Source organism: Crocodylus porosus, unplaced genomic scaffold (genome assembly GCF_001723895.1).
Source record: "Crocodylus porosus isolate Cpor-Errol unplaced genomic scaffold, CroPor_comp1, whole genome shotgun sequence".
Lineage (NCBI taxonomy): Eukaryota > Metazoa > Chordata > Crocodylia > Crocodylidae > Crocodylus > Crocodylus porosus.
Window position 1 is genome coordinate 1,195,529 of NW_017728923.1, and position 26,458 is coordinate 1,221,986.

At 42.5% G+C, this 26,458-nt stretch overlaps 1 protein-coding gene across 28 annotated transcripts in view; it reads right to left on the reverse strand.

The window, feature by feature from the left end:
• MAPK8IP3 (mitogen-activated protein kinase 8 interacting protein 3) overlaps nucleotides 1-26,458 on the reverse strand; it is a 111,290-nt gene that overhangs the window by 19,694 nt on the left and 65,138 nt on the right. For 9 of the 28 annotated variants that reach the window (XM_019539900.1, XM_019539885.1, XM_019539883.1 and 6 more), the window contains 11 exons: nucleotides 23,373-23,491; nucleotides 18,033-18,044; nucleotides 16,406-16,423; nucleotides 14,114-14,171; nucleotides 12,561-12,713; nucleotides 9,432-9,513; nucleotides 5,478-5,629; nucleotides 4,877-4,933; nucleotides 4,210-4,380; nucleotides 3,056-3,215; nucleotides 2,118-2,213 (listed from right to left, as the gene is read on the reverse strand). In XM_019539900.1, coding sequence (XP_019395445.1) covers nucleotides 2,118-2,213; nucleotides 3,056-3,215; nucleotides 4,210-4,380; nucleotides 4,877-4,933; nucleotides 5,478-5,629; nucleotides 9,432-9,513; nucleotides 12,561-12,713; nucleotides 14,114-14,171; nucleotides 16,406-16,423; nucleotides 18,033-18,044; nucleotides 23,373-23,491 — 1,078 coding nt within the window. The remainder of the gene's footprint in view (nucleotides 1-2,117; nucleotides 2,214-3,055; nucleotides 3,216-4,209; nucleotides 4,381-4,876; nucleotides 4,934-5,477; nucleotides 5,630-9,431; nucleotides 9,514-12,560; nucleotides 12,714-14,113; nucleotides 14,172-16,405; nucleotides 16,424-18,032; nucleotides 18,045-23,372; nucleotides 23,492-26,458) is intronic. The other 19 variants (XM_019539895.1, XM_019539893.1, XM_019539905.1 and 16 more) reach the window with 13 other exon arrangements.

Below are 26,458 nucleotides of genomic sequence, written 5' to 3' on the forward strand. Positions count from 1 at the left end.
CTAACTAATATCAACAGGGGGTCAAAGAGGATAGGCTCCATATTTGCTAACCACTCTTGACAACCACCTCACTCGAGATTGATTTGGGACAGAGTAACCAGTATTAAGACAAAACAAACTCTACTATACTTTGGCTGTTCATTGACTGCAGAGGCACGTGATCAGTGACACAGGGGGAGGATTGAGGCTGAAAAGTTAATCAGCAGACAGGACTGCTCAGTAACCTCTCCTCTCCTCAGGAAAACCAGTAGATATTAGTTCAGACTTTGAATAAATGATAAATCCAGGTCCCTTCCACCTATCTCTAGCAATTCCAGAAGAGTAAGTTGGAGACCCCAATCCACAGCATTTCAAACAGGAGAAATAAAGGGACATTCCTAAGTGGTTTGGCCAACATTTCCCTCTCAGTAATATACCCAGATACAGGTTGGAAAGTGAAAAAGATAAGGGCTGTTCATTTTCCCTATAAAGTTATAGTCTAATGTACTTTCCCTACAGCAATATTACTAGGATTACCCACGAAGCAGGGAATCGGAGTTAGTATATTCATATAAACATTTAGGGCTAGATCTCCAAGCAGGCTAAGTCTACAACTGCAAACACAAAGTGCATGCACAATTAACACCATTTCATAGGCAAATAAGGTAATATAATGCACAAATGCCTATACAGGAGCATTTGAGCACACAATTACCAAGAACAGCTTGTACAAATCAATTTTATGTGCTTGAATTTTTTGAAAATCTCCTTTCAAGCTTAGAGATTGCTTCAATGAACTCATTTTGACAACGTGGTTTCTGAACCAGCAACCTTCACATGCCAACTAGTTTGTCAGAAAATAATGCAGTAAGATTTGCTCCCTACTATACTGATATTACATCTACAGGTAACAATAGCCACCTTACCAATACTTATTAATTTTTAAAAAATCAGTGCAAATAAATGATACTGAACCAGGCTGCTTACATAGAAATCACTACAAAATCAATTAATTGTTTTAATAACAACACTTAAACAGCCACAGAAAATCAGCAATACAGTCCACAATTGGAAACAAGGCTTTTAGAGCCTGATGCTACAGTACACACATAGACAAAGCATACTTTTGTTGCTTATTTAGGATATGTATGCAAAACAAATGCCAAAATGGCCCCTAAGAACAAGGCTTCTTGCAGGCTTGAACAGAGTTGTCATTTTTTCCCTGCAATAGAAACAACCCATTTCACTAGAGACAATTTCCATTACTGTTTATGAGGCTGTGAGGGGTGGGATAATATACCCAAATCCATCAAAACTCTCAAGAGAAAACATATCAAGCACGAACACTGATGAGAGATCACTGCCACTCTCCTAAACTCAGCATCATTGTGAGAGTTTTTTCCACTTAATGCTAAGTTGCAGTTGCAAAATCAACTGGGAATACTATCCAAACAATAAGAGTCCAAACAAGAGAGGTAAGGGAAGAATCTGTCTGAGTGACAGACTAATCATCACAGTACAGAACTCTCGTGATAACCTGTCACCTGCATAGACTTGAAGTTACGCCATCTACTGCCAAATGCAACTCCACGTGACAGATCGTTTTCAATCCTTGTAAAAGCAGGCACAACTGCACTGAGGTCCTTCAGCTTACACAGTAGCTAATTTTGGCAACTCTTAGGGATTGCATGCAAAATAAGGCTGAAGAACTATATTTATATGAGCCTTAAGTTGTTCTAACCCACTTTATTTTTTTTATATCATTTCACTGTATGACACTCTAAGGCTTCTTTGTGAGAAGGGCTTTATGAAGTTCAGGTGATTGCCAGCACTGCGTAATTCATTTTTGAAAAGAAGCAAAAGATCTAAAATTGAACTAGAGGACTGTCTCTTGGCAACCAGAATCAGCTGGGAATTATGCCCATATAAAGAGATGTGCTGTTTTCCTACACACATTAGAAATAAATCATTTTCAAAAGCAAGCAGAAGGAGTCTTCTGAATTAAGGGTTACTCTGAACAGCTGGCCACATCAAAAAATTTAAATGAATAAAAATTGTCTGTGTATCTTAGTAACAACGCACGGTTTGGACCTTTTGTAATCAGAATGGTAGGAAGAAACATGTAACTAAGTGTTTACCTTCATGGTGGGGTCCTTTTCTACCAGTGGGCGACAGTACACAGGAACTGGGACATTTTTCATTCGAGTGTCTTCCTGGCCACCATTGGGACTCAACTATGGGAGAAGAACAGACAGGAGAAGAGTGTGACATCATTATATGCTAGGTTATAAGAACACAAATGCAGCCATCAAGGTGCAATGGAAAGCATCAGCCTTGTATTTACTCACTGCCAAAGCCTGCATATACTTTGTCTCACTTCTTATGTAGAATGGAACCTCTAATTTCTTGGGATAAGAGTACCTGAAAGATCACCTCTTCACCATTTCTTATTGCCATGGTTACAGTTAGCAGAGGCACTGATGCTAGGTCCCCCTTGATGTGACATGAAGGCATGGCTGACAGGGCATGGAGCACAAGACACAACCCACTAGTCTGAAACGACCACGGGAGATTCACCCACATTCAGGGCATGATGCAGAGCCTATTTCTTTCAGCTGACCTTTAACCAGAAGTAGGTAGGGCATGGTGCAGATCGTTATGCTCTGCTGAGGGCATTTCACCTTGTGCTGCTACTGGGTAGAAAGGGGAGCTGATTGCATTTTAGTCTGTGATTGGTACTGCTTGATAACTGGCAGGTTTTGGAGTCTGTGAGTGGGAGCTTTTCTTTATTTTCATTTGAATAAATAAATAAATAGACTTTAGAAGAGGAAGTTGAATTATTTCTGCTTCCAGATTGAGTCCTTCCAAATACTTCTAAGTAAGAGAATACTGCCTCTTTTCACTTCGATTGACATATACAATGGATGAATTTCACTTCAGCCTACAAATCTGTGCGCGCTTGTAATCCACATACTGAACCAATAAAAAGTGTATTTACCGATGGGAAAGTGTGGTCTTCACTGGTTTCACTTGGGACTGTGATCACCTGTTGTACCTCCTCTGCAAATGTGCCTACCTGCTTGTACTTGGCAGGAAGGCTCCACCCACATGCCTGTAAGCGACCATCATCATTCCGCACATGTTCCCGGACCTGGCGGTACTGCTCGCGTTTTTGTTCGCGACGTGCGGATGATGTACAGTCACTGAGGAGAGAAGCAACAGTGTTACTTCTCAATCTATGGTTAAAAACAGAGGCAGAAGGTCAAGGAGCAGAAGCGCAGGCAGAAGAAAAGTTAGTCAAAAGTCACAGAACACAAAGCAGGAAATAGATGCAAGGAATTAGAGAGATAAAAATCCTGTTGAGAACTGAACCCAGGAAAGTCCCAATGTCTAGCTCCCTTCCATTCCACCTGTTGTAGCATGGTGAGCCCTTGTCATCTCCTTGGGAACATTTCTGCAGTTCTTCAGAGAAGGAGGATCAACTGTCTAGGAGAATGTTCCTAGGAGACCAAAGGATTATCCGAGTGGGCAGCTCCTGCGTTTTTGCTGACCCCATGACTTTAGCATGAAGGCATTCCAAATCCTTCCCTCTTTCCTTCCAATCAACTGTTTATTGGTCTCACCAGCATAATGTCTTCTGGATTTGCTTGCTGGGAAGATTAGCTGTCTATTCTGAAACTGCAGAAGGGAACAACAGCAAGGGGATGCATCTCCATATCTCAGAAGCCAAGAACATCACCACCCTTGATGCTATGAATCTCAGGGTGGCAATTTTGCCAGTCTCCCCTTGTACAGGTCTCCCTTAAACCTGCACACTATTGAGTTTGCAAAGGCCTGAACTACGACCTGAACTAGCATAAATCTGGAGAAATTTTACTGACTGATGGAGTAACTCTGGTTACTCTTACCCTGGGACTATTAAGCCATATTTTACAATTAACAATGGTTATTTGAACAACACTGTTAACTCTCAACAGGTTTTTTATCATGTACAAACAATATTAGCAAACAAAGAGACAAACAAAACAAAAAACAAAAATGCTCCTCAACATATACGTCTTCCTTAACAAAAAAGAAAAACAGGCAGAAGAACAATTCTTCCATGGAATTGATTCTGTTTGACACATTTAAGCTACTGTCTGCTGAAAAAAAAGACCATTTTAAAATAATTTTATTTCTGTGTGGCTGAACAGCAGCAGGTTCAGGCTTTGTGCATAGCAGGTGACTCACTCTTCAGGGAAGAACTCAAGGGTACGGCTGCCAGAGGAGATCTGGCACATGGTGTGGCTGCGACGCTGACTAAACCCAGCTGCTGTTGGAGACTTATAATGGATGTTCACTGATGGGTAAGTCCTCTTCGCAGGTGGGGGACTAGACGAAGAGCTGAACAGGCGGCTGAAGCTGGGGATGGTGAGAAATAGAGAGATATGAAAAGAGAAGTGGAGAAAGACAACACAGGTTCAAAACAGCAAGAAACAAGCCCAGAAGAGGTACTCCAGGCCTTAAATGGAGCTGTCCAGGATTGAGTGCACCTGCTTTTAGCTCTAGAGATGGGAGAATGTTCAAGTTCAGTTTCACCAGTGGAGGCAATCCTGACTGAATCAGATATCTTGTGAGCAACGGCTTGGCCATAAATTGATTGTGAATGCATGCGTGTGTCCATTTTATCTACCTGCTCTCAGATGTTTTTAGTCTCCACTGGCTTTGTAAAACCAAAACCATGTGCAGTTCACGCCAGGATTTCCATTTTACATGGACCAATGAAATTCCATTTTTGCTCCATCTCTGCTTACTACCAGTGGCAGAGTCCATCAGACTTGCATTTAAAATGACAGTGACAATGGCAATAGCACCATTTCCCTCCATTTTAATCTACACAGATGATCAAGTAACTTACAATTGCCAAATGGTAGATTTCTTCTTCTCCTGGACGGATGGGTGCTCCCGGGAAGCTCTGAGGACAAACATAAAACTTGTTAATTTCAGCATCATACCAAGGAAAGGTTTCTTCTTTTATCCAACTTTATGCCATCTAATTGGATGTTTCTAAAGAGGGAATAGTTGCACAGCTTGGATTCTAATAAGAATTAATTTCAGCAGCACGGGTCGAAAGAAAGCAAGAACTAAAGAAGTTTACAAACACTCATCACCAGTGATGACAGGACACCTGAAATGCTGTCAATTCAAAGTGGTACCAATTCCAATCAACAGTACCAATGTCACAATCCTACAACAGTGATTAGGGGCTCAAATGTTATTTCATGTTTCAGCTGCAGCCACAGAAAGATTCATTAATCAGAGGCTGTTTTCTCCCCATGATTCCTCCCAGGTATAGTACCAGGAGAGAAGATGTTAAGGATCAAGAGACAAGCAGCTACAGTTCTACGAATTTTCTATAACTTACAACCTAGTTCTTTTAACCGGGCTCCACACATCATAAGGCAAGACACCAGCAAACATGCTCCAAAATACTGTTGTTCAGGAACTTCAGGCCTCACCTGATCATCTCTGTCCACCTGACAGCCTCCTGTAACTCCATCAGCCTCTCTTTGTATTGATTGCGTTCCATCAGGACACGGGCCATCTCCACACGGGTGAAGCGGCGACGTTGGGCTATGGGAATGTTGTCCTGCAGGGGGGAGGAGCACTGCTTCAGCCAACAAGAAATGGAAGGGGATGGATGTTAGTACAGGGGAAGTCAGGAAACTAAACACCCATTTGTTAGTTTTCTTCCTGTCCTGCTTAATCCCTCCCACTACCCAAAAGCTCTAATTCTGGCAGCAGTTCTAGTCCCAAGAAGCACTAAGCACCATGTAACAGCATCTGTCACCTAGGAAGAAGTAGGTGGGAGGCACTGTTAGTTTTCACTAAGCAGATAAAACAGTGAGGGGAAATGACAAAATGGCCTTCCTCTAGTGACCTGGCATCACTGAACTCACCTGCTCACTCTCAGAGTCTGGCTGATTCCCTGGGGAGGATTCCAAGACAGAGGTTCCTCCCACTAACCACTTGGCAGCATGCATAAAAGGAAGTTTGAAATTTCCTTGTGCAGTTAATTTCCCAGCTAACCAGCGCTAATAACTTGCATATCAGGATGGACAGACACAGAATCATGTATTAAAAGGATCTATCAGGGACAGGGAGCTAAAGGCATTTGTAAGGGCAGGGTAGAACAATCTGCATGGTTTACTAGGCATAGAGCGTTTGGAATGTATGTTCAAAAAGCTCCCTGACACTAGGTTTTTAATAGGCTGAAATATATTAATTGCTTCTAGTGCTTCAGCCCTCAAACCCTAACAGCCAATGTTCTTTGTAGTTACCTGTGAAATTAGAAACAAGAAAGCATTGGAAATGCAAAATATGTGCATACAAAACTGCATTTTGGAAACTCATGAGGCATCCAGAGAGTTGTCTTGAGGCTCAGCAGTATTTCTTGCCCTATGAATATCCCTCAGGTGAGGTGCCCTGAAGGTCACAGAAGTGGGTCTTGAGCTGGCTAGTTCCTCCCTTCCAACTCCCAGTAATTTTACTGATTTCAGTAATCTACAGGCTAAATTAAACCTTTGTATCACTCCAGTTAAATCAATGGAATTACACCACGGATTAGTCTCCTTGTTTTCTGCAAAGTAATAACAAAATGTCCTATCTGTATGACAGTGTAGGAAAGGAAATAGATCAGTTTTCCTGTCATGCTAGAGGTGACATTTCCAGGTGGCATTTCTCTTCTAACATTCTCTGGCTCATTTCCTTTTTGACTCACTTTGGGCTCAGAGCAGACTCCGGTGGCGCTGGGAAGAGGCTGCAGCCACCCCAAATTTCACCGCAGCTCAGTTCCCAGCTCTGCGCCACTGTCTGGTTTAGTTGTCACTGAACACCCCGCATCCCCCCCAAGCGCTGGGAAAAGCTGCAGTGGCACGGAGCTGGGAGTGGAGCTGCAGTGAAATATGGGGTGGCTGCAGCCTCCTCCCAGCACTGCCAGAGCCTGGCCCCCAGCAAGAATAGCCTGTGCAGCACTGGCTCTAGTTCCACTCCACAGCTGCCGCCCACTCTGTGCCACACAGATATGGGGGCAAATGGCCCTACCCCCCGCTGCAGTGCAAGCAGCAGTGGAAGCCACCTCTACCCCGTGAGCCTCACCTCCCTACCATGCCTGCCCCTGCCCCCTCCCACACCGCTGGGGGCGTTGATGTGCCCCCACACCCCTTCCCTCTCCCCTCCTCTTCTGACTTAACAGCTGGAGGCAGCTCTCCATCCTGCCAGCTCTGCTCCATCCTGTGGTGTGGCTGTGGACAGCACAGGCATTTACTGGCCAAATTATTGGCCCCATTGGGCCAATATCCAATATAGAAAATTTTCTTCACATAGGTACTGATCCAATATCAGACCAATGTATCGGTGCACCTCTAAGTTTTCATTTGTCTGCCTTTGTCTGGTATCCTGCAATGGCAGTAGCCCCATGCAAAGTGGTAAGTATTTGCTTCAGATTCAGCTGATACAGAGGACAGTGATTCAATTCGGCGATCTGAATCACTGTCCCAATTTGATTCGCCCAAATCAGACCCGAAAGATTTGGTACCACTTCAGTGATTCAGCCATAGACTAAACAGGCGGTTGCCTCCAGCTGGTAAATCTGTTGGGGTTGAGGGAGGGAAGAGGTGTGGGGGAAGGAGGGATTAGGGCTAGGACAAGTTGCCCAGCCAGGGCAGTGGGGCATGTTATTCAGGGAGGGGAGTGGGGCATGAGATACAGGCGCAGCAGCGCTTGAAGCAGGGGCTCCGACCTGCTGACACTTGCCCAGGTCAGAGCCCCTGGCAGCATGGGGGGACAGGAAACGGGCACGGATCGCTCCAGCTGGAAGGGTGCAAGTGGCAGCAGGGCAGAGCCCTTGTTTCCAGCACTGCTGCACTCACATCCCATGCTCTGCCACACTGGCTGGCAAGCGGCAGCAGCGCAGAACCCCTGCTCCCAGCTGTTCTGGGCCCGCATCAGCACTGGGAGTAGGGACTCTGTGCTACCACTGCTTGCCAGCCAGCATGGCAGGGCATGGGATGCAGGCGTGGCAGCACTGGGAACAGGGGCTCTGGGCTGCTGCCACTTGCCCCCTTTGCTTGCCCCATTCCACCCAGAGCGAGCTGCACCCACATTCTGCCCACCTCTTCCCTCCAGCTGGGCAAGCGGCAGCACGGCATAGCCCCTGCTCCGAGTGCTGCTGAGTTCACATCCCATGGCACGGCACCCCCCACCCCAGCTAGACAGCTTGTCCCAGCCACAGCCTCAATCCCTCCCTTCCCCATGCCCCTTTCCCTCTCCCCTTTCCCACCCCCAACAGACTGGTTAGCTGTCTGTTTAGTCTATGGCTGAATTGCCGAATTTTTTCCGAATTGATTTAGATATTTTGAATTGATTCAGAGCTTTTAACTGGTCTCCTGATTCGATTCAGAGATTTGGTCCCTGAACTGGGCCGAATCTTCTCCAAATTGAATCAACTACCAAAACTTCGCACAGCCCTAGCAGGCAGCACTGGAAAGTTCAAAGAATTTATTAGAGAAACAGTGTAAAAAAATTCTCCATCTCAAAATCTGGGAATACACCAGAGATGGCCAACCTGTGGCAAAGTGTCATGAGCAACCTCTGTGTGTGGCATGCAGCATATCAGGGAGGGGATAAGAAGCACAGCAGCAGATAGGGCAGAAAGCAGAGCATGAGATGGGGCAGGAGGCACAGGGGAGAGAGCTGAAAGCACAGCCACAGATTGCTTTCTGCTTCCTGCCCTGTGCTCCACACCCAGAGCTGTAGATCAGGCAGAGGAAAGGGATTGGAGTGGTACTTGGGGAGGGTGCAACACTAATCTGTTAGGCCTCCCAAAAAGGTTGTCCCCCACTGGAGCAGGCAAAACTATCCAAATTGAAGCAGTTCTTGCTGTGGAACTGCTTGGAGTTTTCAGATCTGTGCAATGCTCACTGCATAGAAATCTTTCAGGCTACAATGTTACGACCCACCTCAGACAAGCTCATCTGGATACACCTCATTATAATGGAATTTAACTGAAAGGAGCAGCCCAGATTGCCCAGTTTGACTGCAATCCGAGTAGAGGGATAAAAATAAATGCAACAAGCACACACTGAACAGTGATATGTTTGAAACCACCTCCTCAAGCAGCTGGTACACTGAAGGTATGATGTGCTTAGTCACTGAGAAGTGATGCCCCCTGCCAGGTTGTGATTTGACATGAAGAAGCAACTACATAAGAAATCACGTGCTGGAGGCTGACTGTTAGCAACATTCAACAGGAAGGACTTGCAGTCAGCCAGGTTTGTCCTCCTCCTCCTCCTCATCATCATCATCATCAAGGGCAGAGTGTCTCAGGGACTTAGAGTTATCATTCAAACAACATAGTATAGAAAATAGAATATAACCCCCCTCCCCACAGGCATTTGAATAATGTAATATACCAATTCTGTACAGAGATAGCTGCTTACATCCTCCACCTCTTCTTTGGGTTCTCGTCGGGCAACAATAACTTCAGATTTCACCCTAGAAGGCAGAAGAAGAAATTAAACAAACCAACAAGTAACATGCTGGTACATGTTGCTGGTCTGAGAGACCTGCACAGAAAAGGAGGTGTAAAGAAGTACATCATATTTTCACCACTTTGAAACTGTGAGCAATATGTCCAAGCCCCCATGGGCCTTCTGAAGTTCCTGCTCAAGCTGATTAATACCTTACTCTGCAAATATTGCTGAAGTATCGCTGAAATCCACTGAAAATGAACGGTGGAGAAAGGTACTTACTTGGCTTTGTACAATTGGGACATTCCTTCATTGCATGTCACACAAAGCACATGTGTCAAAGGGATGATATCTAGTAGTTTAGACTCAGAATTTAGGAGCTAGTTCAAAAAAGCTTGATAAAATAACATACATTTTCATTTTATAGTTCAAGGCTAAATCATACTTTAAAATGTTGCTCTGCTAGCTTTGCAAAAGTTATACTGAAGTACTGGCCTCAACACTGAAGTATCGGGCATAAGTTGCAGAAAGGAAAACTGACCAAAATAACTTTGAAACCAATCAACTTTCTTTTGTCACTTAAAAGGTACAATGAAAAGCAAAAACCCAGCATAAAGCAAACTGCATTAGAGTTCTTTACATAAAATGCTTCAGTTTTAATCATCTAAAGGGCCATAGCAAGATATGGAAAAAAATGTATTGTCCCAACAGGGACATATGTCAGCAATAGAGGACAGGCAATAGCTGCGTTACCCCAATGGTTGCCGCTGCTACTTCTGGATCCAGCCTGCGTGAAGGCCCACAGCCTAAATCCAGCCCCAGAGGAGAAACAAATGTAACACCCCTGCATTATAACAATATATACCAAATACTAACAAATAGTGTATGTGTGTGAGGAAGTGTGTGCATGAACAGACATACATACATATAACAAATCTAAATTCTGTATTTGGTAACCAATTCATACCCAAGGAAAATAAGATCTGCAATATGCCCTGAGATGTCACAATACAGTCTTGGGATTTACCTACCCACCATTATGAAACCATTAAATAACACACATAACCTGAGATACCACCCTGGGTTAGCTTAAGAAAAAGTAGCCTCTTAAAATTCATAGCACATATATGTCTAAGGGAGGATGCTAACACTATTATCCCACATCAACAACACTGATACGGTAGTAAAGACATAGGCCTACTATAGTTTCAGGTTATGGAAAGCACATTTTTCTCTCCAATTGCACCAGTGAAATCCCCACTTCTCTTCAATCTCTGATATTTTGAAGGGCTCAGATATTACTTTCAGCCCAGAATTGCAAAGATATCAACCATCCCTGCCCCACAACACTGGGCCAGTCAGTTTCTATTTTACAGAGAGACAATCTAGAGTGAAAAAAAATGCAGCTATTACCAAAAAAACCCCCAACCTCAAGCCCTCCATTTGACTGCTTATTAAAGAAACAGCAGCACTTCACAATTAAGCACCAATACACGATCAGCCAGTCCAACCTCTGGACTGGTTTCATGATCCTAAGCATTCCTGACATGTCTACCTCAAGTGCACCAGGCTGAAGCCCCTATAACACCTCCTCAGGAGCCTCCTATTGAGGTTCTAGCTGTACTTTTCTCCACATCTTTTATTTTATGCACACCCCATATGAAGCCCCTCTAAGTCCTGGGACCTTCTGGTCAATCTCCTTCTGGCTTTGACCATACTCTCCATCTACTAAACCAGGAAGGAGGCACTGGCCAGGGATAACCCGAGTGACTGTGGTGCCGTTTTCCTCTCACTCTCCCATGCACAACTCTGGGAAGAGTTTTACTAGGCAATATCCACAGGCTCCTTAGATATGTTTGAGGAACAGTGGGTGCTAGCTGGTGTTCTCCACGTAAAACCCCAGTTATTAATCTTAGACCTGTGCTCCTGTTCCTGTTTTTTCATATGTTGCCCCCAGTATTCAGTTGTTGCACAGTGAGTGGTCTCCCTCCGACAACTGAGAGGACCTTGTCTCCTCTGACAATGGCAGCAGTGGATGCTTAAGAGGGACAGCATATGATCAGTGTACATCTAGAGTGATCTCTCTCCTGTCATACCCACCTTAGCATCCACCATTATTGGTTTAGGAGGTGCCAGAGAATACATCCCTGGCCATTCTATTTAGTAACCAGTAATAGCTCTATGAGCCCTGAATTTGTCTGGCCCCTTTCTGAACCTGGCTATACCCTGCCTCCACCACCTCCTGTGGTGGTGAGTTCTGTAAGTTAACTGTGCACTACATAAAAAAGTACTTTTGCTTGTTAGTTGTAAACCTGTCTCCTGCTAATTTCAGTGGGTGTCCCAAGTTCTAGCATTCTGTGACCGGGCAAATAACAGTTCCCTATTCACTCTGTCCATCCCCTTTACGATTTTATAAACCTCTATTATATCCCCTGGCAACCTTCTCTTTTCCAAACTGAAGAGTTGCAGCCTTTTTACTCTCTCCTGGTATGGCAGATGTTTCATTACCCTTTCTGTACCCTTATCTTTTCTGTACCCTTTTCTAATTCTACTACATCCCTTTTGAGATGTGGGAACCAGAACTATGCACACTGGTTGCACATAGTTGTGGGAACTTCAAAAAGCTGACCTATAACCTCTACAGACTCACTTTCTTTCAAGAAAGTGAAAACTGAAATTCTGGAGAAAAAGACCATGGGTTTAAGGAAGTGATGGTCCAGTGTATGGGCACGTAACAAGCCATTTCCATACCCTGGCTCTCATGCACGTGCATGGAGTTCAAGGAGGCTTGGTTACAATCACTGATGGGGAATGTTAAAATCCTGACAAAATATTTTCTTATTTTTAAAAGCTCAAGGAAACATTTAAACTCAATGCTTGCAAGAATGTACTTACTTATATCTAAGCTACCTGAATTTTTCCTTTCAAACTGTCTACCAAGTTTTTGAATTGCAATACTAAACCCCATGAGGGAAAATAATTAAACTGACAGATAAACTGAGTTTTCTATGGTGTTTCTTTGAATCAGTCTAAAGTTGGGAAGCTGTTTGGGGCAGTGAGCATGGCTCTCACCTTTTAAGTTCCTCCTCTAGTTCCTTGACTCTGTTCTCCATCTTTGCTTTGGCTTGCTTTGTTGCTTCAAGCTCCCCCTTCAGCACTTCCTGCTCTCCAGACAGCTGATCCACCTTGGCAATCAAATCATTCTTCACAACATTCAAAGCATTTCTTAAAAAGTGAAAGGAACAGTAAACTGAGATGAACGTACACAGCAACTATCTGAAATAGGAAGCTGAGACAAAAGTCACCCAGAGGCAAGGAGATGCTAAGTAAGAGCTTCAGGAAAATAATTAAAAATAGTGACAGTGAGGGTGAGAGGGGGAGAGTTGTTTTGGTTTGGAGTTTTTTGGGGTTTTTTGTGGGGGAGGGTTGGGGGGAGTGATGGAGTTATACAGGAGCTGCCATAGCATATCAGACCTGAGGGCTTCCCATCATCTTGTCTCTGACTGGTCAGGTCCACATGCTTCAAAGGAAGGTATATCAAAACCACAGACACAGCGGGCACCTATACACATGATGGAGCTCTGCTCCGACATGTGCTAATTAGCATGCGTCAGAGCAAACTCAATTAATAGTCTGCTGCAAGTCTGCTGGAGCATGCTAATTAGTGAGCTCCAGCAGCCTCCGTGTCATGTATTCAACGTCCCTGCATTTCAAAATGGCAGTGGGGGTGCTTTAACGAAAGCTTGTCAAATGAGCTTTAGTTAAAGCATCTCTGCTACCATTTTGAAGCGCAAGACACTGAATAATACACATGATGCTGCAGGCACTTTAATTAGAGTGGCTCTCAGAGCCTCTGAAAGCTGCTTTAATTAATGTGTCCCCCTCCCCCCCAGCACATGTATAGACGCCCAATAAGTCTAATTGTAATCTCTAATAGATATTGGTTTAACACCTGAAGAATGAAGCCCAATACCATGCCAATTTTTTTTTTAATCAGTAAATTTTGATAGCTCAAATATTTTTGATATCCAACATTCTTAGCTCAAGCAACTTCCTGGGACAACGGGTTCAACAGTTTTTGATCCATGACACTATTTTTTCATTCATCCTATGACTCCTTGGCTTCTTTAATGGCCTTTTTACAGGACCTTGTCACAGACTTTTTAAAGTTCAAATCAATTAGATCAACAGATTTGCTTTTATTCACTATTCTATCCACACATTCAAAACATTCTAAGAGATTAGTGAGACACACTTTCCCATTGCAAAAGGTAAATCTTGCAACTAAGCAGTCACAAATGATATCTTGACGATCCCTTATACCACTTGTGGGACAGATGCAGCTCACACTGAAGTTAATGCAAAGCCTGCCATGGACTTCAAGCAGGCTTAGACCCTATAAGCAGATGTGCTGAGTTCAATCCAGCATCTGCATAAAAGAAACAGAGGCAGGAATGTCTCTCAGACACATAACACCTCTTTCACAGGCTAACACCATCATAAATAATTTGTCAATCCAGACATTAGCAAGCGCCAATAAAGCATAACTTCTGGCCCAGAATTACTGCAAAATAAGAGGATGTTTAAAAAACAGATAAGCAGTTCAGAATATGAAAGTTTCTTACTTGGTCTCCAGAAGCTGCGAGTTTTCCAACAGCAGATTCCCCACTTCTTTGCCCATTCCTGAAAAGAGAGGCCACGCATTTTTTATTTGCACCTTCAGAAAAATTACCCCTCCTGATGTGCTGACTGACTCATGTTTAGCAGGAGAAATACATTTTATTAGATAGTTCTACACCTATGCATCCTGCTGCAAACAGCAGAATACCTCATGCTGAACTAACAGCAGCAGAGATGTCCAAGTGTCTTTTCTATAAAGGACACTACTGCAGACCTTACCACTTAACCAAATGTACACAAGCGTCCTTGAGTGGGATAGGCAAAAGAAATACCTCTTCTAAAGTTGCTTAGGGGAAGCTGGGTCTAAGACTTCTACTCTAACCCTCAGACACAGCAACTGTTCTTTACAGTAGTTTCTACAGTGGAAACTAGAAGCTCAAGGATTCTTAGTTTTCACAAAAATTATAGCAAGGCAGAGTGCTTTCCAAACTATGACCCAACACTGGATATCATAAGATTTTTGTTTTTCTTAATAGATATGTTCAAAGTACAGACTTGAAACCAAGAGTAAGAAAGTCTCTAAATTTAAATTATAGTCAGAACACTAAGGTCCAAACTGAATAGCATATCAGTCAGGTCTTTTTACATTCATGTGAGTAGGTTAATGAACAAACCCAACTGCAATATTTGACATTTTTCATGAGACAAACCCAACTTTTCATTTAATTCACTTTTATAGTAAAAGAATGAATGACACACACTTGAAATCAATGGCATTTAGCAAAACATGACAGGACACACAAAGTGAGAACAGAATACAACACTCCCACACACAAATCCTCTTCCCACAGTTAGATGGGATGGGTTTATGATGGCAAAAGCAAATTCCCAGCAAGAATGGACAAGAAGCAGCATTTAAATATATATATATTTAAAAATCAATAGACAGGAAATTAGTCACTTTGATGTTTCGGGCAACATGTTATCTGGGTGCTGCGTCAGGGATTACTGCAAATACCTAAGAAGTAGCACATAGAAACTCTCAGCTGGATGCAAACCAATTAAAAATAATTTTTTTAGTGGTGGGAAGAGGGAAGGAACACAAAGAGAGAAAAAACCTTTCTTTTTTCTTAGAGATGACTATACATTGTGGTACATGCTAGTGGGAACTACACATACGGTATGTATGGAGCTCAGAGCTGATGAAGCGTATGACTGGTCATAAATTACATCTTCATTCTACAAGTTTTTAGCAATAAATCAAGTTACTATGTATCTAACAATGTTCCAGAAACAGAGGACATAATGGGCATCTACATGTGCTCCAGGGGGGCATCTTAATTAGAGCAGCTCTTGGGAGCCACTCTAATTAAAGTGCTTGTAGTGTCACATATATTCAGTGTCCCCTGCTTCAAAATGGTGTGTATGATGAGGTTTAGTTAAAGCACCCCTGCCACCATTTTGAAGTATGGGGACACTGAATATACAAAATGCTGAAGCTGCTGAAGCGTGCTAATTAACATGCTCCAGCTGTTACATGCTGCAATTACAGCGTGTCTGACCAGATGTCCCATATGTGTACAGACACCCAGTGGGCAAACTGCTCATCTCTAAGCTCTCCTTTGGACTAATTCATCTGCCATTTTGGTTTCTTTGTACTGGTACCATGACACATAACATCTATACAGAAATGAACTGTATTGTGGAGGGCAGGCCTGTCATTGCCAAGTAAGAAGCTCCACAATGCCAGGGAGCTTCATTGGCTTCAATGGCTATCATTGTATGTCAGTTTGGCACAATGGAAACTAAGGGTTGCTTTAACCCAGGAATTATACAAATGGCTGTTTATGGGAACAGAGAAATGAAAAGAAAGTTCCCACAGCAATTGAGTTGCCATTTCTGAGAGACACCTCAACCAAGTGCACCATGTAGGGGAACACTGAGATGTTCATAGTGGGACAGTCCTGTCTACATAAAGAAAGTTGCAAATAAAGGGAAAATTTTAAAAATCTATTCCCAGTATGCAACCAAAAGGAAGGAAAAGTCTGGGAAGAGCCATGTTTTACATGCTAATCCCAGACAGAGAGTTTGAAGCATCAAAGTGGATAATCTACTATACCCAGATACAGAAGGGAATCCCCCAAACCGCAGAAATGGAACAACTTTCTCCTGCTTCTCAAAGAGGGGACACCGCCACCACAAAAACTAAAACCAAGGAAACTCAAGATACATGGAGAGAGGTCAGGAGGACAGGAGGAGTTTAAAAGAAGTATGTTTAAAAGAGGCCTTTGCCTTACCAAAGAAATCATCCCGCACTATGAGAGCCATCCCATACGGAAGGGGAAACAGAACCAGTTGGGGAAGAGAGCGGGGGAGAAAAGAAGAGAAAAAAAGCAGCCATTAAGTACCAGTCTGTAAACAGCAAACAGAGCAGCTTATTAGTGTGTATGGGTATGTGTGCAATGTGGTTGCATATATTGTGATGCTTAGTTGGAGTAAATCTGTTGTGTTCTCCTAAAGCCTGGCCTAATGGGGATTTAAGCTGGAGATTTATGAACAAGCTCAGTGCAAGGTTCTGTTTCACCTCCCACTTCATCATCTTCATTTATTCCAGACTATGCATCTTTGGGCCTCCCATGACTAGGACACAGGTAACTAAACAGACAGTATGGATAGGGTGAGGAAAAGACAGGGGGTGGAGAAAATTAAAAGGAGGAAAACATCACAGGTTATGTCTGGGGTGTCCTTGTTCTTTGTACATCTAGCCAAATCTATTTTCTTGACTAAGAAAATTCCCATTAACTTCAGTGAGGGTTTTCCAAAGGAGAGACCTTAGGATTTGGTCTAGAGTAGGTGAATAATAAAAAATATCTGAACTAAAGGAAAAGGAGATGCATAATGGTCTCCCTTTACCTTGTAAAATTCAATCAGCACCTCACAGGTCCAATCCTTAGAAATACTGAATATTCTCAGTTCTCACTGAAGTCAACTGGATGCAAGGGACTCAGCACTTCACAGGATTATGTTCACAGGACTATCTTTCAACACACTGATGTCTGCATAAGAAAATTGCCATGAGATAGCTGGCAAAGGCCTGATCCAACTTGCACTGAAATCAAGAGAAAAACTCCTATTGGCCTAAATAGGAATTGGATCAGGACTTAGCTACATTTTAAGAAAAGGGGAAAATTCTGCATGTTTAGGCCTCCTGGTGACTTCTTCTGATGACAGAGTGGGGCTCTATGGTGGTAAGTCTCTTCTACACACACAAAAAATATAAAAGGAAGGCACAGAGACACCATCTTCAAACTATCCTGCCAAGAGAACAAACCTTCCATAAAAAGCAGATTTGCCACTTTCAAATCCATCTAGGAAGAAACAAGCAATCTACTACCTTACTTCTGTTCTGGAGAAGGGGATACATGCATTACCCAAATCTATATCAGGTGTTGAACAAGCAGACAGATTCCTCAAAACTTCATTTATGTAAGGGAAGGAGAAGAACCTAAACTAGATTTCTGTGCACACCTGGATGGACTTGGGGTGCACAGAACCTGACAAAAGGTTCCTTCTCTGACAAAAAGGAACTTTCCATCCCAGAGTAAAGGGAAAGACACAGCAAGGTTTCCCCAAGGTCCTTAAGAGACAAGTCAATGTAGAGAGTGGAGTGAACCTGCAGACAGCCATAAAAAAAAGTTTACCAAAGTGTAGGCATGTAAAGCATAAAGCAGAGATGTCCTGTTGTGTTGGGACCTATTAGTGCAAGGCAACCAAACAAGGAAAGGGCAGGACAAAGTCCGCAAAGCCAACTGTGATTGGACAACAGTAGGGGAGTATCACATGTGTATACCACATCATTCAATCTAAACTCAACAAGGAAAAGAAAAAGCAGCAAACAAGGAAACTGAACAGAGAGATACACACCTGAGAACTCCCCTATGGGCCATGTCCAGCGAAGCACAGAGAGACAGGGGAAAAAGGAAGTGAAAAAAGGATCAATCAGTGACTGAAAACAACAAAATAAAAATTTTGTTTAAAAAAAATTAACAATGATTCAGCCATTTCAATGTCAAAAGGCATGAAATAGTAAGGACAGGACCTGCCATGACTGCAGATGGCATGATTCTACATACAGGACAGAAAAAAATTGAGGAAAAGTGACCTGCAGTGCAACTGGAACCACATGGCTTAGCTAGCTTCAGTTTTTCAGACAAAAATCTGAGGTCACATCTTCCTAGACTAGATGAACTTCAGTTTCCCTGTGACATGTTCCATTTAAAACTCCAGGACAAAAGCTAGCTCCCATGTCCTTCTCATCCTCCAGCCCCACATCACGAATGATATATTTGTTTTTAACAACCATATTTTATAGTAAAAACAGGCACATTTGAAAGATCTCTCAACTTGAAAAGACAAATCGGTTGTGTTTAATATAGCCTTTGTATCCCAACATTGGGACTGTGTTTGGTTTAAACTGCTATGATGAGAAATGAACTACATAAAACTTACCGCAGAAGTGGCTGAATTTCTCTCTTCATCACAAACCCCCTTTTATGTAAAGGGAGGTTTTAACCTCCAAAGCAAATACAGCCATGTCACCTGGAAGTGAAAGGAAGCACCTTCCCATAGCCCCAAACCATCATCCCTTGGTCATTCACCCTTCAGTGCCAGATTCTTATAAGGCAGTCAGAACAAGAAGAGGGTGAGTGGGGAGGGCTATTTCCAGAATAGGTACAGTAGGAACACAGGATTAAAAAGTGAACAAGCAGAACAAAAGAGGAATGATACTGATGGGACAAAACTTTCATATGATTTTTAAGATTTAACAGGAAGAAGATCATGCTACTACTTCTACAGATTGCAGTTTTATCAGTGATGCTCAGGATTTTTAGGGCCTGTGGGTAGGGGGGGAAATATATAATCAGCCTTTGGTCCATAAGAGAAAGCATTTATAACAAAGGACTTCTAAAATTCATGATTTATTAGATAGAAGAAAATGAGTTTGACAGTATTTTCAGGAAACTGATATGCCATTTTCCTAGGCCTATTAGGAAATCCAAGAAAGCTTCCCCTACCCAAATGGTCTACCATCACTATTATAGCTTTGTAACTGCAGACTATATCCATTCTTCAGTGACAGACGAGCCATAACAGTTCTGCTGCTCTAGTCAGAGCCAGAAAATTGTCCAGGTGCATAATTGGTGAAAAGCTGGCAACTGAAACAAAACAATATAAAAATCTATCCCAGGATGCTCGAGATGACACACTTTAAAATGCCTTTCTTGGTACTGTGATGTAGTGAACTGGCTATGTAAGGTGGACAAACAAAAGCTTTTGCAGAGTTTCAGAATTCTTTCTTGGTGGCATATCCATGCTTGTTTGATCTATAGGAAGGGTGAATCTTTCCACAAGAAGAAAAGACATTCAGGACAGGGAAATGTAAAACAAGAGTCTACTTTGGAATGCTATTTTATTTGACATATCATAGGGTAGCACTTTTTAGGCAAGTCAAATGGGAGAGGTGTGCACACACGCACACATGTTTGTTTATACATTTTATACTACATATGTCATTTAAATTAATGTACTGAAGCCAAGGGACTTCCTTGCAGCTGGGCTCTCAGTGCTTTTGTAAAACGGGTTTTCCTTTTGTAGAGCATATGCTAAGTGTTTCATCCTCTACACTAGGCTGCTGCTTCTGTAGTCTCCCTACTAACTGAAGAACTGAGCAACTCCATGCTCACTTACAATGAGAGTTGACTGCAAGACCTACTCACAGAAAGAACAACCTACAAACAACACAAGTGAATGTACTGGTCCCAAATAACAACCCTGCAAGTGCAGGGGAGCCACAAGATATTCTGGTACATATCTGTTTTTGAATTCACTGAAGAGGAGTAAATAGAAACATCAGTTCCAAGCAAAAGAGGCTCAGAGATTAAAAATCTTCCTTTTGGCCATTTCAGTAAGCAGCAAGGAGAAAAAGAAAACAGAGTCTTTGGTAAAGATTTGAAAAGAAGTAGTTTATGAAGAATTTGCCCATGAAACCAATTTCAAGATGGAAAAGTTTTCACAGCCTTTCTTCCAGAGTCATGATCATTGAATGCTGCACAACAAACAATTATAAGACGGTGTTACAGTTTTGTGGCTAACATTGTTTCAACCAGGTTGAAGAGGTACATGCAGCAAACTGACTCGATGCATTAGACGGTTACTCTAGAAGCGTGGCTAATTAAGTACTGACTTAACTCTCAACTGAATTGGAATTTGATTATCAAAACATAATTTCAAGTGGTTGCTGATCAATAAAATCACCATGCTATTTATTACAGTTGAAATATTCCACACAAGAGATGCCCCCCAAATAAAACAAAGCAAAGTCTATTCTAAATTTCAATCACAGGCTAGGACTTAGGTGCTGAGTTGAAAACTTGTACAATGCTAGCAGTTGTGGCTTTTGGGTAACTGGACATTTGCTGAAAAGAAAAATCTGATTACCTGCACCAAGTCTTAATATTAACAGAAGTTTCCAAAGGTACATTAAAAATAAATTGAACCTGGATTCACTAAGAATTCAGGGCTCACTCAAAAAGTATAAAGTAGAAATCCCATGCTTTATGATCTTCCTGCATCACCACTGTGTAAGCCACTCCAGTGTCCCATCTCTAGCGTACTCATTGATTATCCATTCCCAATACTTCCAAATAATACAAAAAAAACCCCCACTGGCCAAAAATTGAAAATTGATTTTGAATGCTCGACCTGAGATGCATTAAACCTGATTATCAGACTGAGATGCCTGAGATTCAGACCTTAATCAATGGGAATCAAAATTCTACATTGACAAGATGTGAAGGGGAATGTGCTGTTCTGAATGATCCATAAGCTGAGTTTGCCTTTTCCTGATCAATACATATTTCCTACTCTCCAATAGGTTTTTGTGTCAAGTAGAAAGCCAGCAATACTAAGCAGCAATCCACACTAAAAATACTTGCGATTGCTTGCAGATTGTCACACAAAAGGCCAAGCAATCCCATGGAGAAGGGAAGCACATGGGGACAAGGACACAACAGATGGACAACAGCAAGATTCTCAGTCACCACAGTTGTTTGACTCTTCCAAGAAGACTGTAGCCAACAGTTTATGCCAAGGTGACTATCCAAAGTACATGCTTGAGCAGGGAGATGAAGCTCTAACATCCAAGGACAGTGTTTACTAATGGCTCCTTCAGTCTGAGTAGCAGTGTCACATCTTCTACAACAATGAACAACAGCACTCCTGAGATGGTCAAAATTTGTTTTTTGTACATCAGCAGACTTGTTCTTCCATAAGAGCTGATAAACACAACCATTTTAGGCATCTGTATAGGTGTTGCCTCCAGCCACATGAAATGAAAGCCAAGTCTCTCATTAACAAGGTGCTGTTTTCACCAAGGGAATCTTCCCAACTTCTTGACTCATCCTGAATTGGGGTGTAACCAAGCAATTCATCAAGTCTCCTGACAACCGCCAGCATTTCCATGATTTGCTTCTATGGATTCAACTGCAGCTCTTGTGAGTGTTGTAGAATCAGTACCAGGCTTTGGAAGGGATTAACTTTCAGTTTTCACCAGACAGCCAGTGCAAATGAAACCCCACAATAGTTTGAGTCTTGCTTACTCTGGGATCTCTCACATCCCAAATATGTTAATTTCACACAATTACTTATAATAATATAGCTTTAAGTTTGAAGACAACACACATGCTAAAAAAAGCAGGAAATAGAAGCTGAAGCTGTTCCTCCAGCCTTACCTCCTCCCTTTTACTGTGGTTAGGTGCTGCAGTACTAAACCATCAACTATGCAGCAAAATGTCCTCAAAGGCCTCAGAATGTCTAAATGCAAGGCTCATTATCTATTCCAGTCAAAAGTGATTTAAACATCTTATTTTATTTTTGCAGAAATGGCCTGCTGCAATTTTGCAACGAGACTAGGAACTGGCTCAGTTGAATCTACATCTACAAGTGCACTGGTGAAAACTATTTTTAGCACCAGAGAGGATGCAACCAATAAGCCCTTGTCATTTCCCCACTCACAAGAAACCAGCAGAAAGAAAATCTGTTTCCTCCAAACTCCATGCTCTTCCCACTCAGACCACTGAAGGCATTTTGGGAAGGTCCTCTTACATCTCAAATTAGTGAAGAGCTCCTTAAATCAAGCCATTGAGATCTGGAAGTAGGACATGTATCTATAAACTCTAATTTTTCATGTCTGTACTACATAAGTATTCACTAGGGCCCTGAGTCAGGAAAGCATCCCTGTTTGGCAAGGTTCTTAAGCACATTCTTACATCCGATTAACTTCACTGAGACTGGCGCAGCTTAAATGTTGTCATTACTTGGGGCCTAAGCCAATAGCCTAACTAGGGCAGGGAGATTGGGGAAGTTGCCCCAGGTCCTGACTGGGGGGGGAAATGGGGGAAACTGCTATTGCCACAACCACACAATTGCACCAGCACCATGGCAGCAACCAAAATTTTCCCCTACCCTTGTGTGTTGTAACTTCCCCTGCACCAGGCTACATTGTTATTCCTCTGGGCTAACCACCCAAAAGACCTACCCAAGCAGGCATTAGGCTTAGTCTGCAGTCTGATGTATAGTATCTTCTTTGGTGGTTCCAAAGTCCTGCTCAGGCATCTCAGGGGATTTGGCAAGCTCAGGATATTGTAAACCCCTTTTCAAGACTGGCTTAAAAAGTGTCCTGCATTCTGCTTAAACTATAGTAGAGTAAAAGACATAACATAGGAAACCATGTTCCTGCAGATGAACTGAGATTCATTTATTTAAGTCTTTATTAGTTACTTCCTTGCCGAACAGTGGGGCTATTGTTAAACCTATATCACCCCTCCCCCCTGCAAAAAAATCACAATATCATTCTAAATTAATTTACAAGTGTCTGCAAAATTATTGCTGGTAGAACAGAAGGGAATATATGTGTTTTTCAGAGAGTTTCTACAGGAGAATCATATACAAAAGTGAACTTACATGCACAAATACAGTCCCAACATTCCAGGGGCCCCAAGTATTTGAATGAAAATTGTATTTTTTATTATTATTATTTCATTCATGAATTGTCTCAAATTCAATCCCTTTTTAATTTTTATAAAGTTTCATATATATAAAATTCAAATTTTATATGAAATTTGGATCTTATATAATATTTTCTATTCCTATTTCAGTTTTAACACAGAACTAAAGGAGAACAGAAACGGTATAAATATCTTTTACCTAGCAAGTCTGCTCCTTCATCCACATCCCCAATGACCTCAGATCCTGCTGTGGAAAGCTCATGATACAGAGAGTCTGTGTTGATGCCAAAAGCTTTGTTTACAATCCCCTGTGTTGGGCTGTTATTGGAAAAATAAAAGGAAGGAATCTTGTTACTTGGGAACATTCTACTTTTGCATTATAGAACAACATAGGTCACTGAAGTCAAAATACTGTGAGTTTTCCCTACCCTATAGGTTTGAGCTAGTGAACATATTAGGTAATGGAAAAATATTTAAGAACAAGTACCTTTCAGGGTCTCAAGTATAAATGGTACCACTACTGTAATAAGCACAATAGCCATAACTCAGACCAAAAAGTTAACTTGAAATTCCTTTACAAATCCTATTATATCTATCATATAACAGAAAGCTTCCTAAAAACAGGAACGCCTAAGTCTGATCTCTGAGCCCATTTACTGAATTCTAAATGTGATCATTCTAGACAACTGATAGGTGCTTGTTGAAAAGTGAAGACGGATAAGGAGTCAGAAACAGAAACAATGCTTATCTCTGTTTCCTTTCCCAACCAGATGTTAGACTGCACATGTTGTTCTGTTCTTTCTGAGAGTTCTGAGTATATACGGACGCATGTAAAAAAGTTGTTTAAGAAAAGGCAAATCAAAAAGAGATGGCTTTGCCCTTTAAGAAGCCTGTAGTCTCTTTGGGTTCATTCAGGAGCAAGTTTTAGAGTCTTGGGCCTGAGGTCTCAGAAAGTTGTCCCCTAGACCCACAACTCCATTTCTAATTGTTGATAATTTCACGGTTCCGATTAGAACACAAATTTTGGGGGAGGCTGCAGTCTTGGAGGAAGAGGCAAATTCTCAGGGAATCACAGCCAACCCCAAAGGCTGATATGAATATGGGGATATACTGGGTGATGTGTTTACACTTTCCTGCATTGATAACAGACAGGTCATCATGTTCAGCACTACTGGAACTTATCTCAAGTTGTGTAGCCTCATTCCTAGATATTAAGTTCCAATAATCAAGCCAGGAGTTTGCATGGCTGGCGGTTTCAAATAGGATGGGGAACAATATGATTACCAGCTCCGAAAAGAAGTGAATGTGTTTTGTTTTGGGTTTTTTTAACCTATATCAGTGGTTTTCAACCTTTTCTCATTTGTGGACCCCTAAAAAATCTTGAATGGAGGTGAAGACCCCTCTGAATTGTAAGTGTGGGTATTCATATACTTTTGATTGATCATAGCTATCATTTGTGATGCCCTTAGACATAATCTGTGGACCCCCAGGGGTCCACAGACTGAAAACCATTGACCTACATAGTTACATGGACATCCAATATCCCCAAGGCATAAAAAATGGACACCAAGGCTGTGGACCGACATATTCTGAGGCACATGCTCGCTCTAGTAAGCATTAGCAAACAGCAAAAAGCAAGTGGCCAAGCTTTGATTGGATTGGATTACTTTTGGTAATCTAAATTTAAGGAAACATTATGTACAAAAGTACCCCTGTTACAAAGAGTGGACAGGACAAAAGTTCATGACTGTGATCCCAGAACCAGTTTATGCCTCTTCCCAGAAGCTTTGTTTTCCCTGTTGGTTCACAAACTATTTTGATTAAATGGTTCTTTGCCTATAGCAGTATCCTCTGTCCGTCTCCTCTCACATTCAGGCACATTACTCTTGATCTCATCAGTCACTCACACAATAACCTCCCACATGACTAACTGTGCCATCCTGCCTCCTCCTACTGCTGTCCTCAGAAAATCAAACATGCTTCTCTCACATTCTGGCCATGCTGTGGTAAAAGTAAATCTTGCTTCTTATTCCCACAGCTTTTTCTTGTGTTGCTGTTCATACATACCTTCTAACTTACTACATGCCTAGGAAAAGCAGCACACCAAAGTAAAGGGCCCTTAGGTAGCCTCCCCACTTTAGGGGGAATTGGCATTAAAAGCAACAAAGCAAAAAGCCCACTCATTTTCTGGGGGTCAGAAAGGCTTGAAAACTGAGAAAATTTTGTATTGTAAAACTTAATTGGGGATTGACCTTTTACTAGACATATGACATTTTCTCTTTCCTCCTACTGAAGGCTAACAGCCCATTTCTCTTTATTCTGTCTTCTATCTTTATCCTGAGGCCTTCCTCTCTTCCGGTCCAGTAAGGCAAACTGAACTGGCTAAAACCCAGTACCATAACTAGGGGTGGGCAAGGGGGACACAAGCCTTAGGCATTAATTAAGACATGGAGCATTGAAACCAAATCTGGAAGATGCTGGTTGGGTATAGCCATGCTACTAGTCCAGCAGCTACAGACATGGACTTTGTGGAGATGAAACAGAGCAGGGCATTGGTGTCAGGAAGCTCTCAGGTCCTGGCAGCTAAGTACTTGGGGAAAAGAAGCAGGGAGTGAAGACAGAGAGGGGGCCCTGCTGCTGAATAGGGGATTTTACTTCTTTGCTCAGCATATCATGCAGTAGTGTCTTTGAGGAGCAGATGAGAGGCTTAACTCCTTAGCTGGAAGTTTAACATCTTTCCCCATAGCTGCCAGGAACCTAGAGCTGCCAGGGCAGACCCTTTATCTCCTTACTCTCTCTGCCAAGCTGGAGCCCACTGCTACTAGGACCCAGAAGCCTCCCTACCTTAACCCCTCCGGGGCCCTGAACATCATCCGGAGCCTCGGATATGCCCCTGAGTGCCCCCCGCCCCCCACCACACACACACACACTTTGGCCTCATGGAAAAGGAAGTCCCTGCACCTCTGGTAAAGCCAGTCTCATTCTGGGTCACCTGGATGTGGCTGCTAAGACATAGCTTCATAGTTTCTAGGGTTGGAAGGGACCTGAATAGATCATCTAGTCCGCCCCCCTGGCATGGGAGGAAAAAGTACTGGGGTCAAACGACCCCAACAAGATGTTCATCCAGCCTCCTCTTAAAGACCCCCAGGGTAGGAGCCAGCATCACTTCTCTTGGAAGTTGGTTCCAGATCCTAGCCGCCCTGACAGTGAAGTAGCGCCTCCTGATATCTAGCCTAAATCTACCCTCTGCCAGCTTGTGACCGTTATTCCTGGTCACTCCTGGCA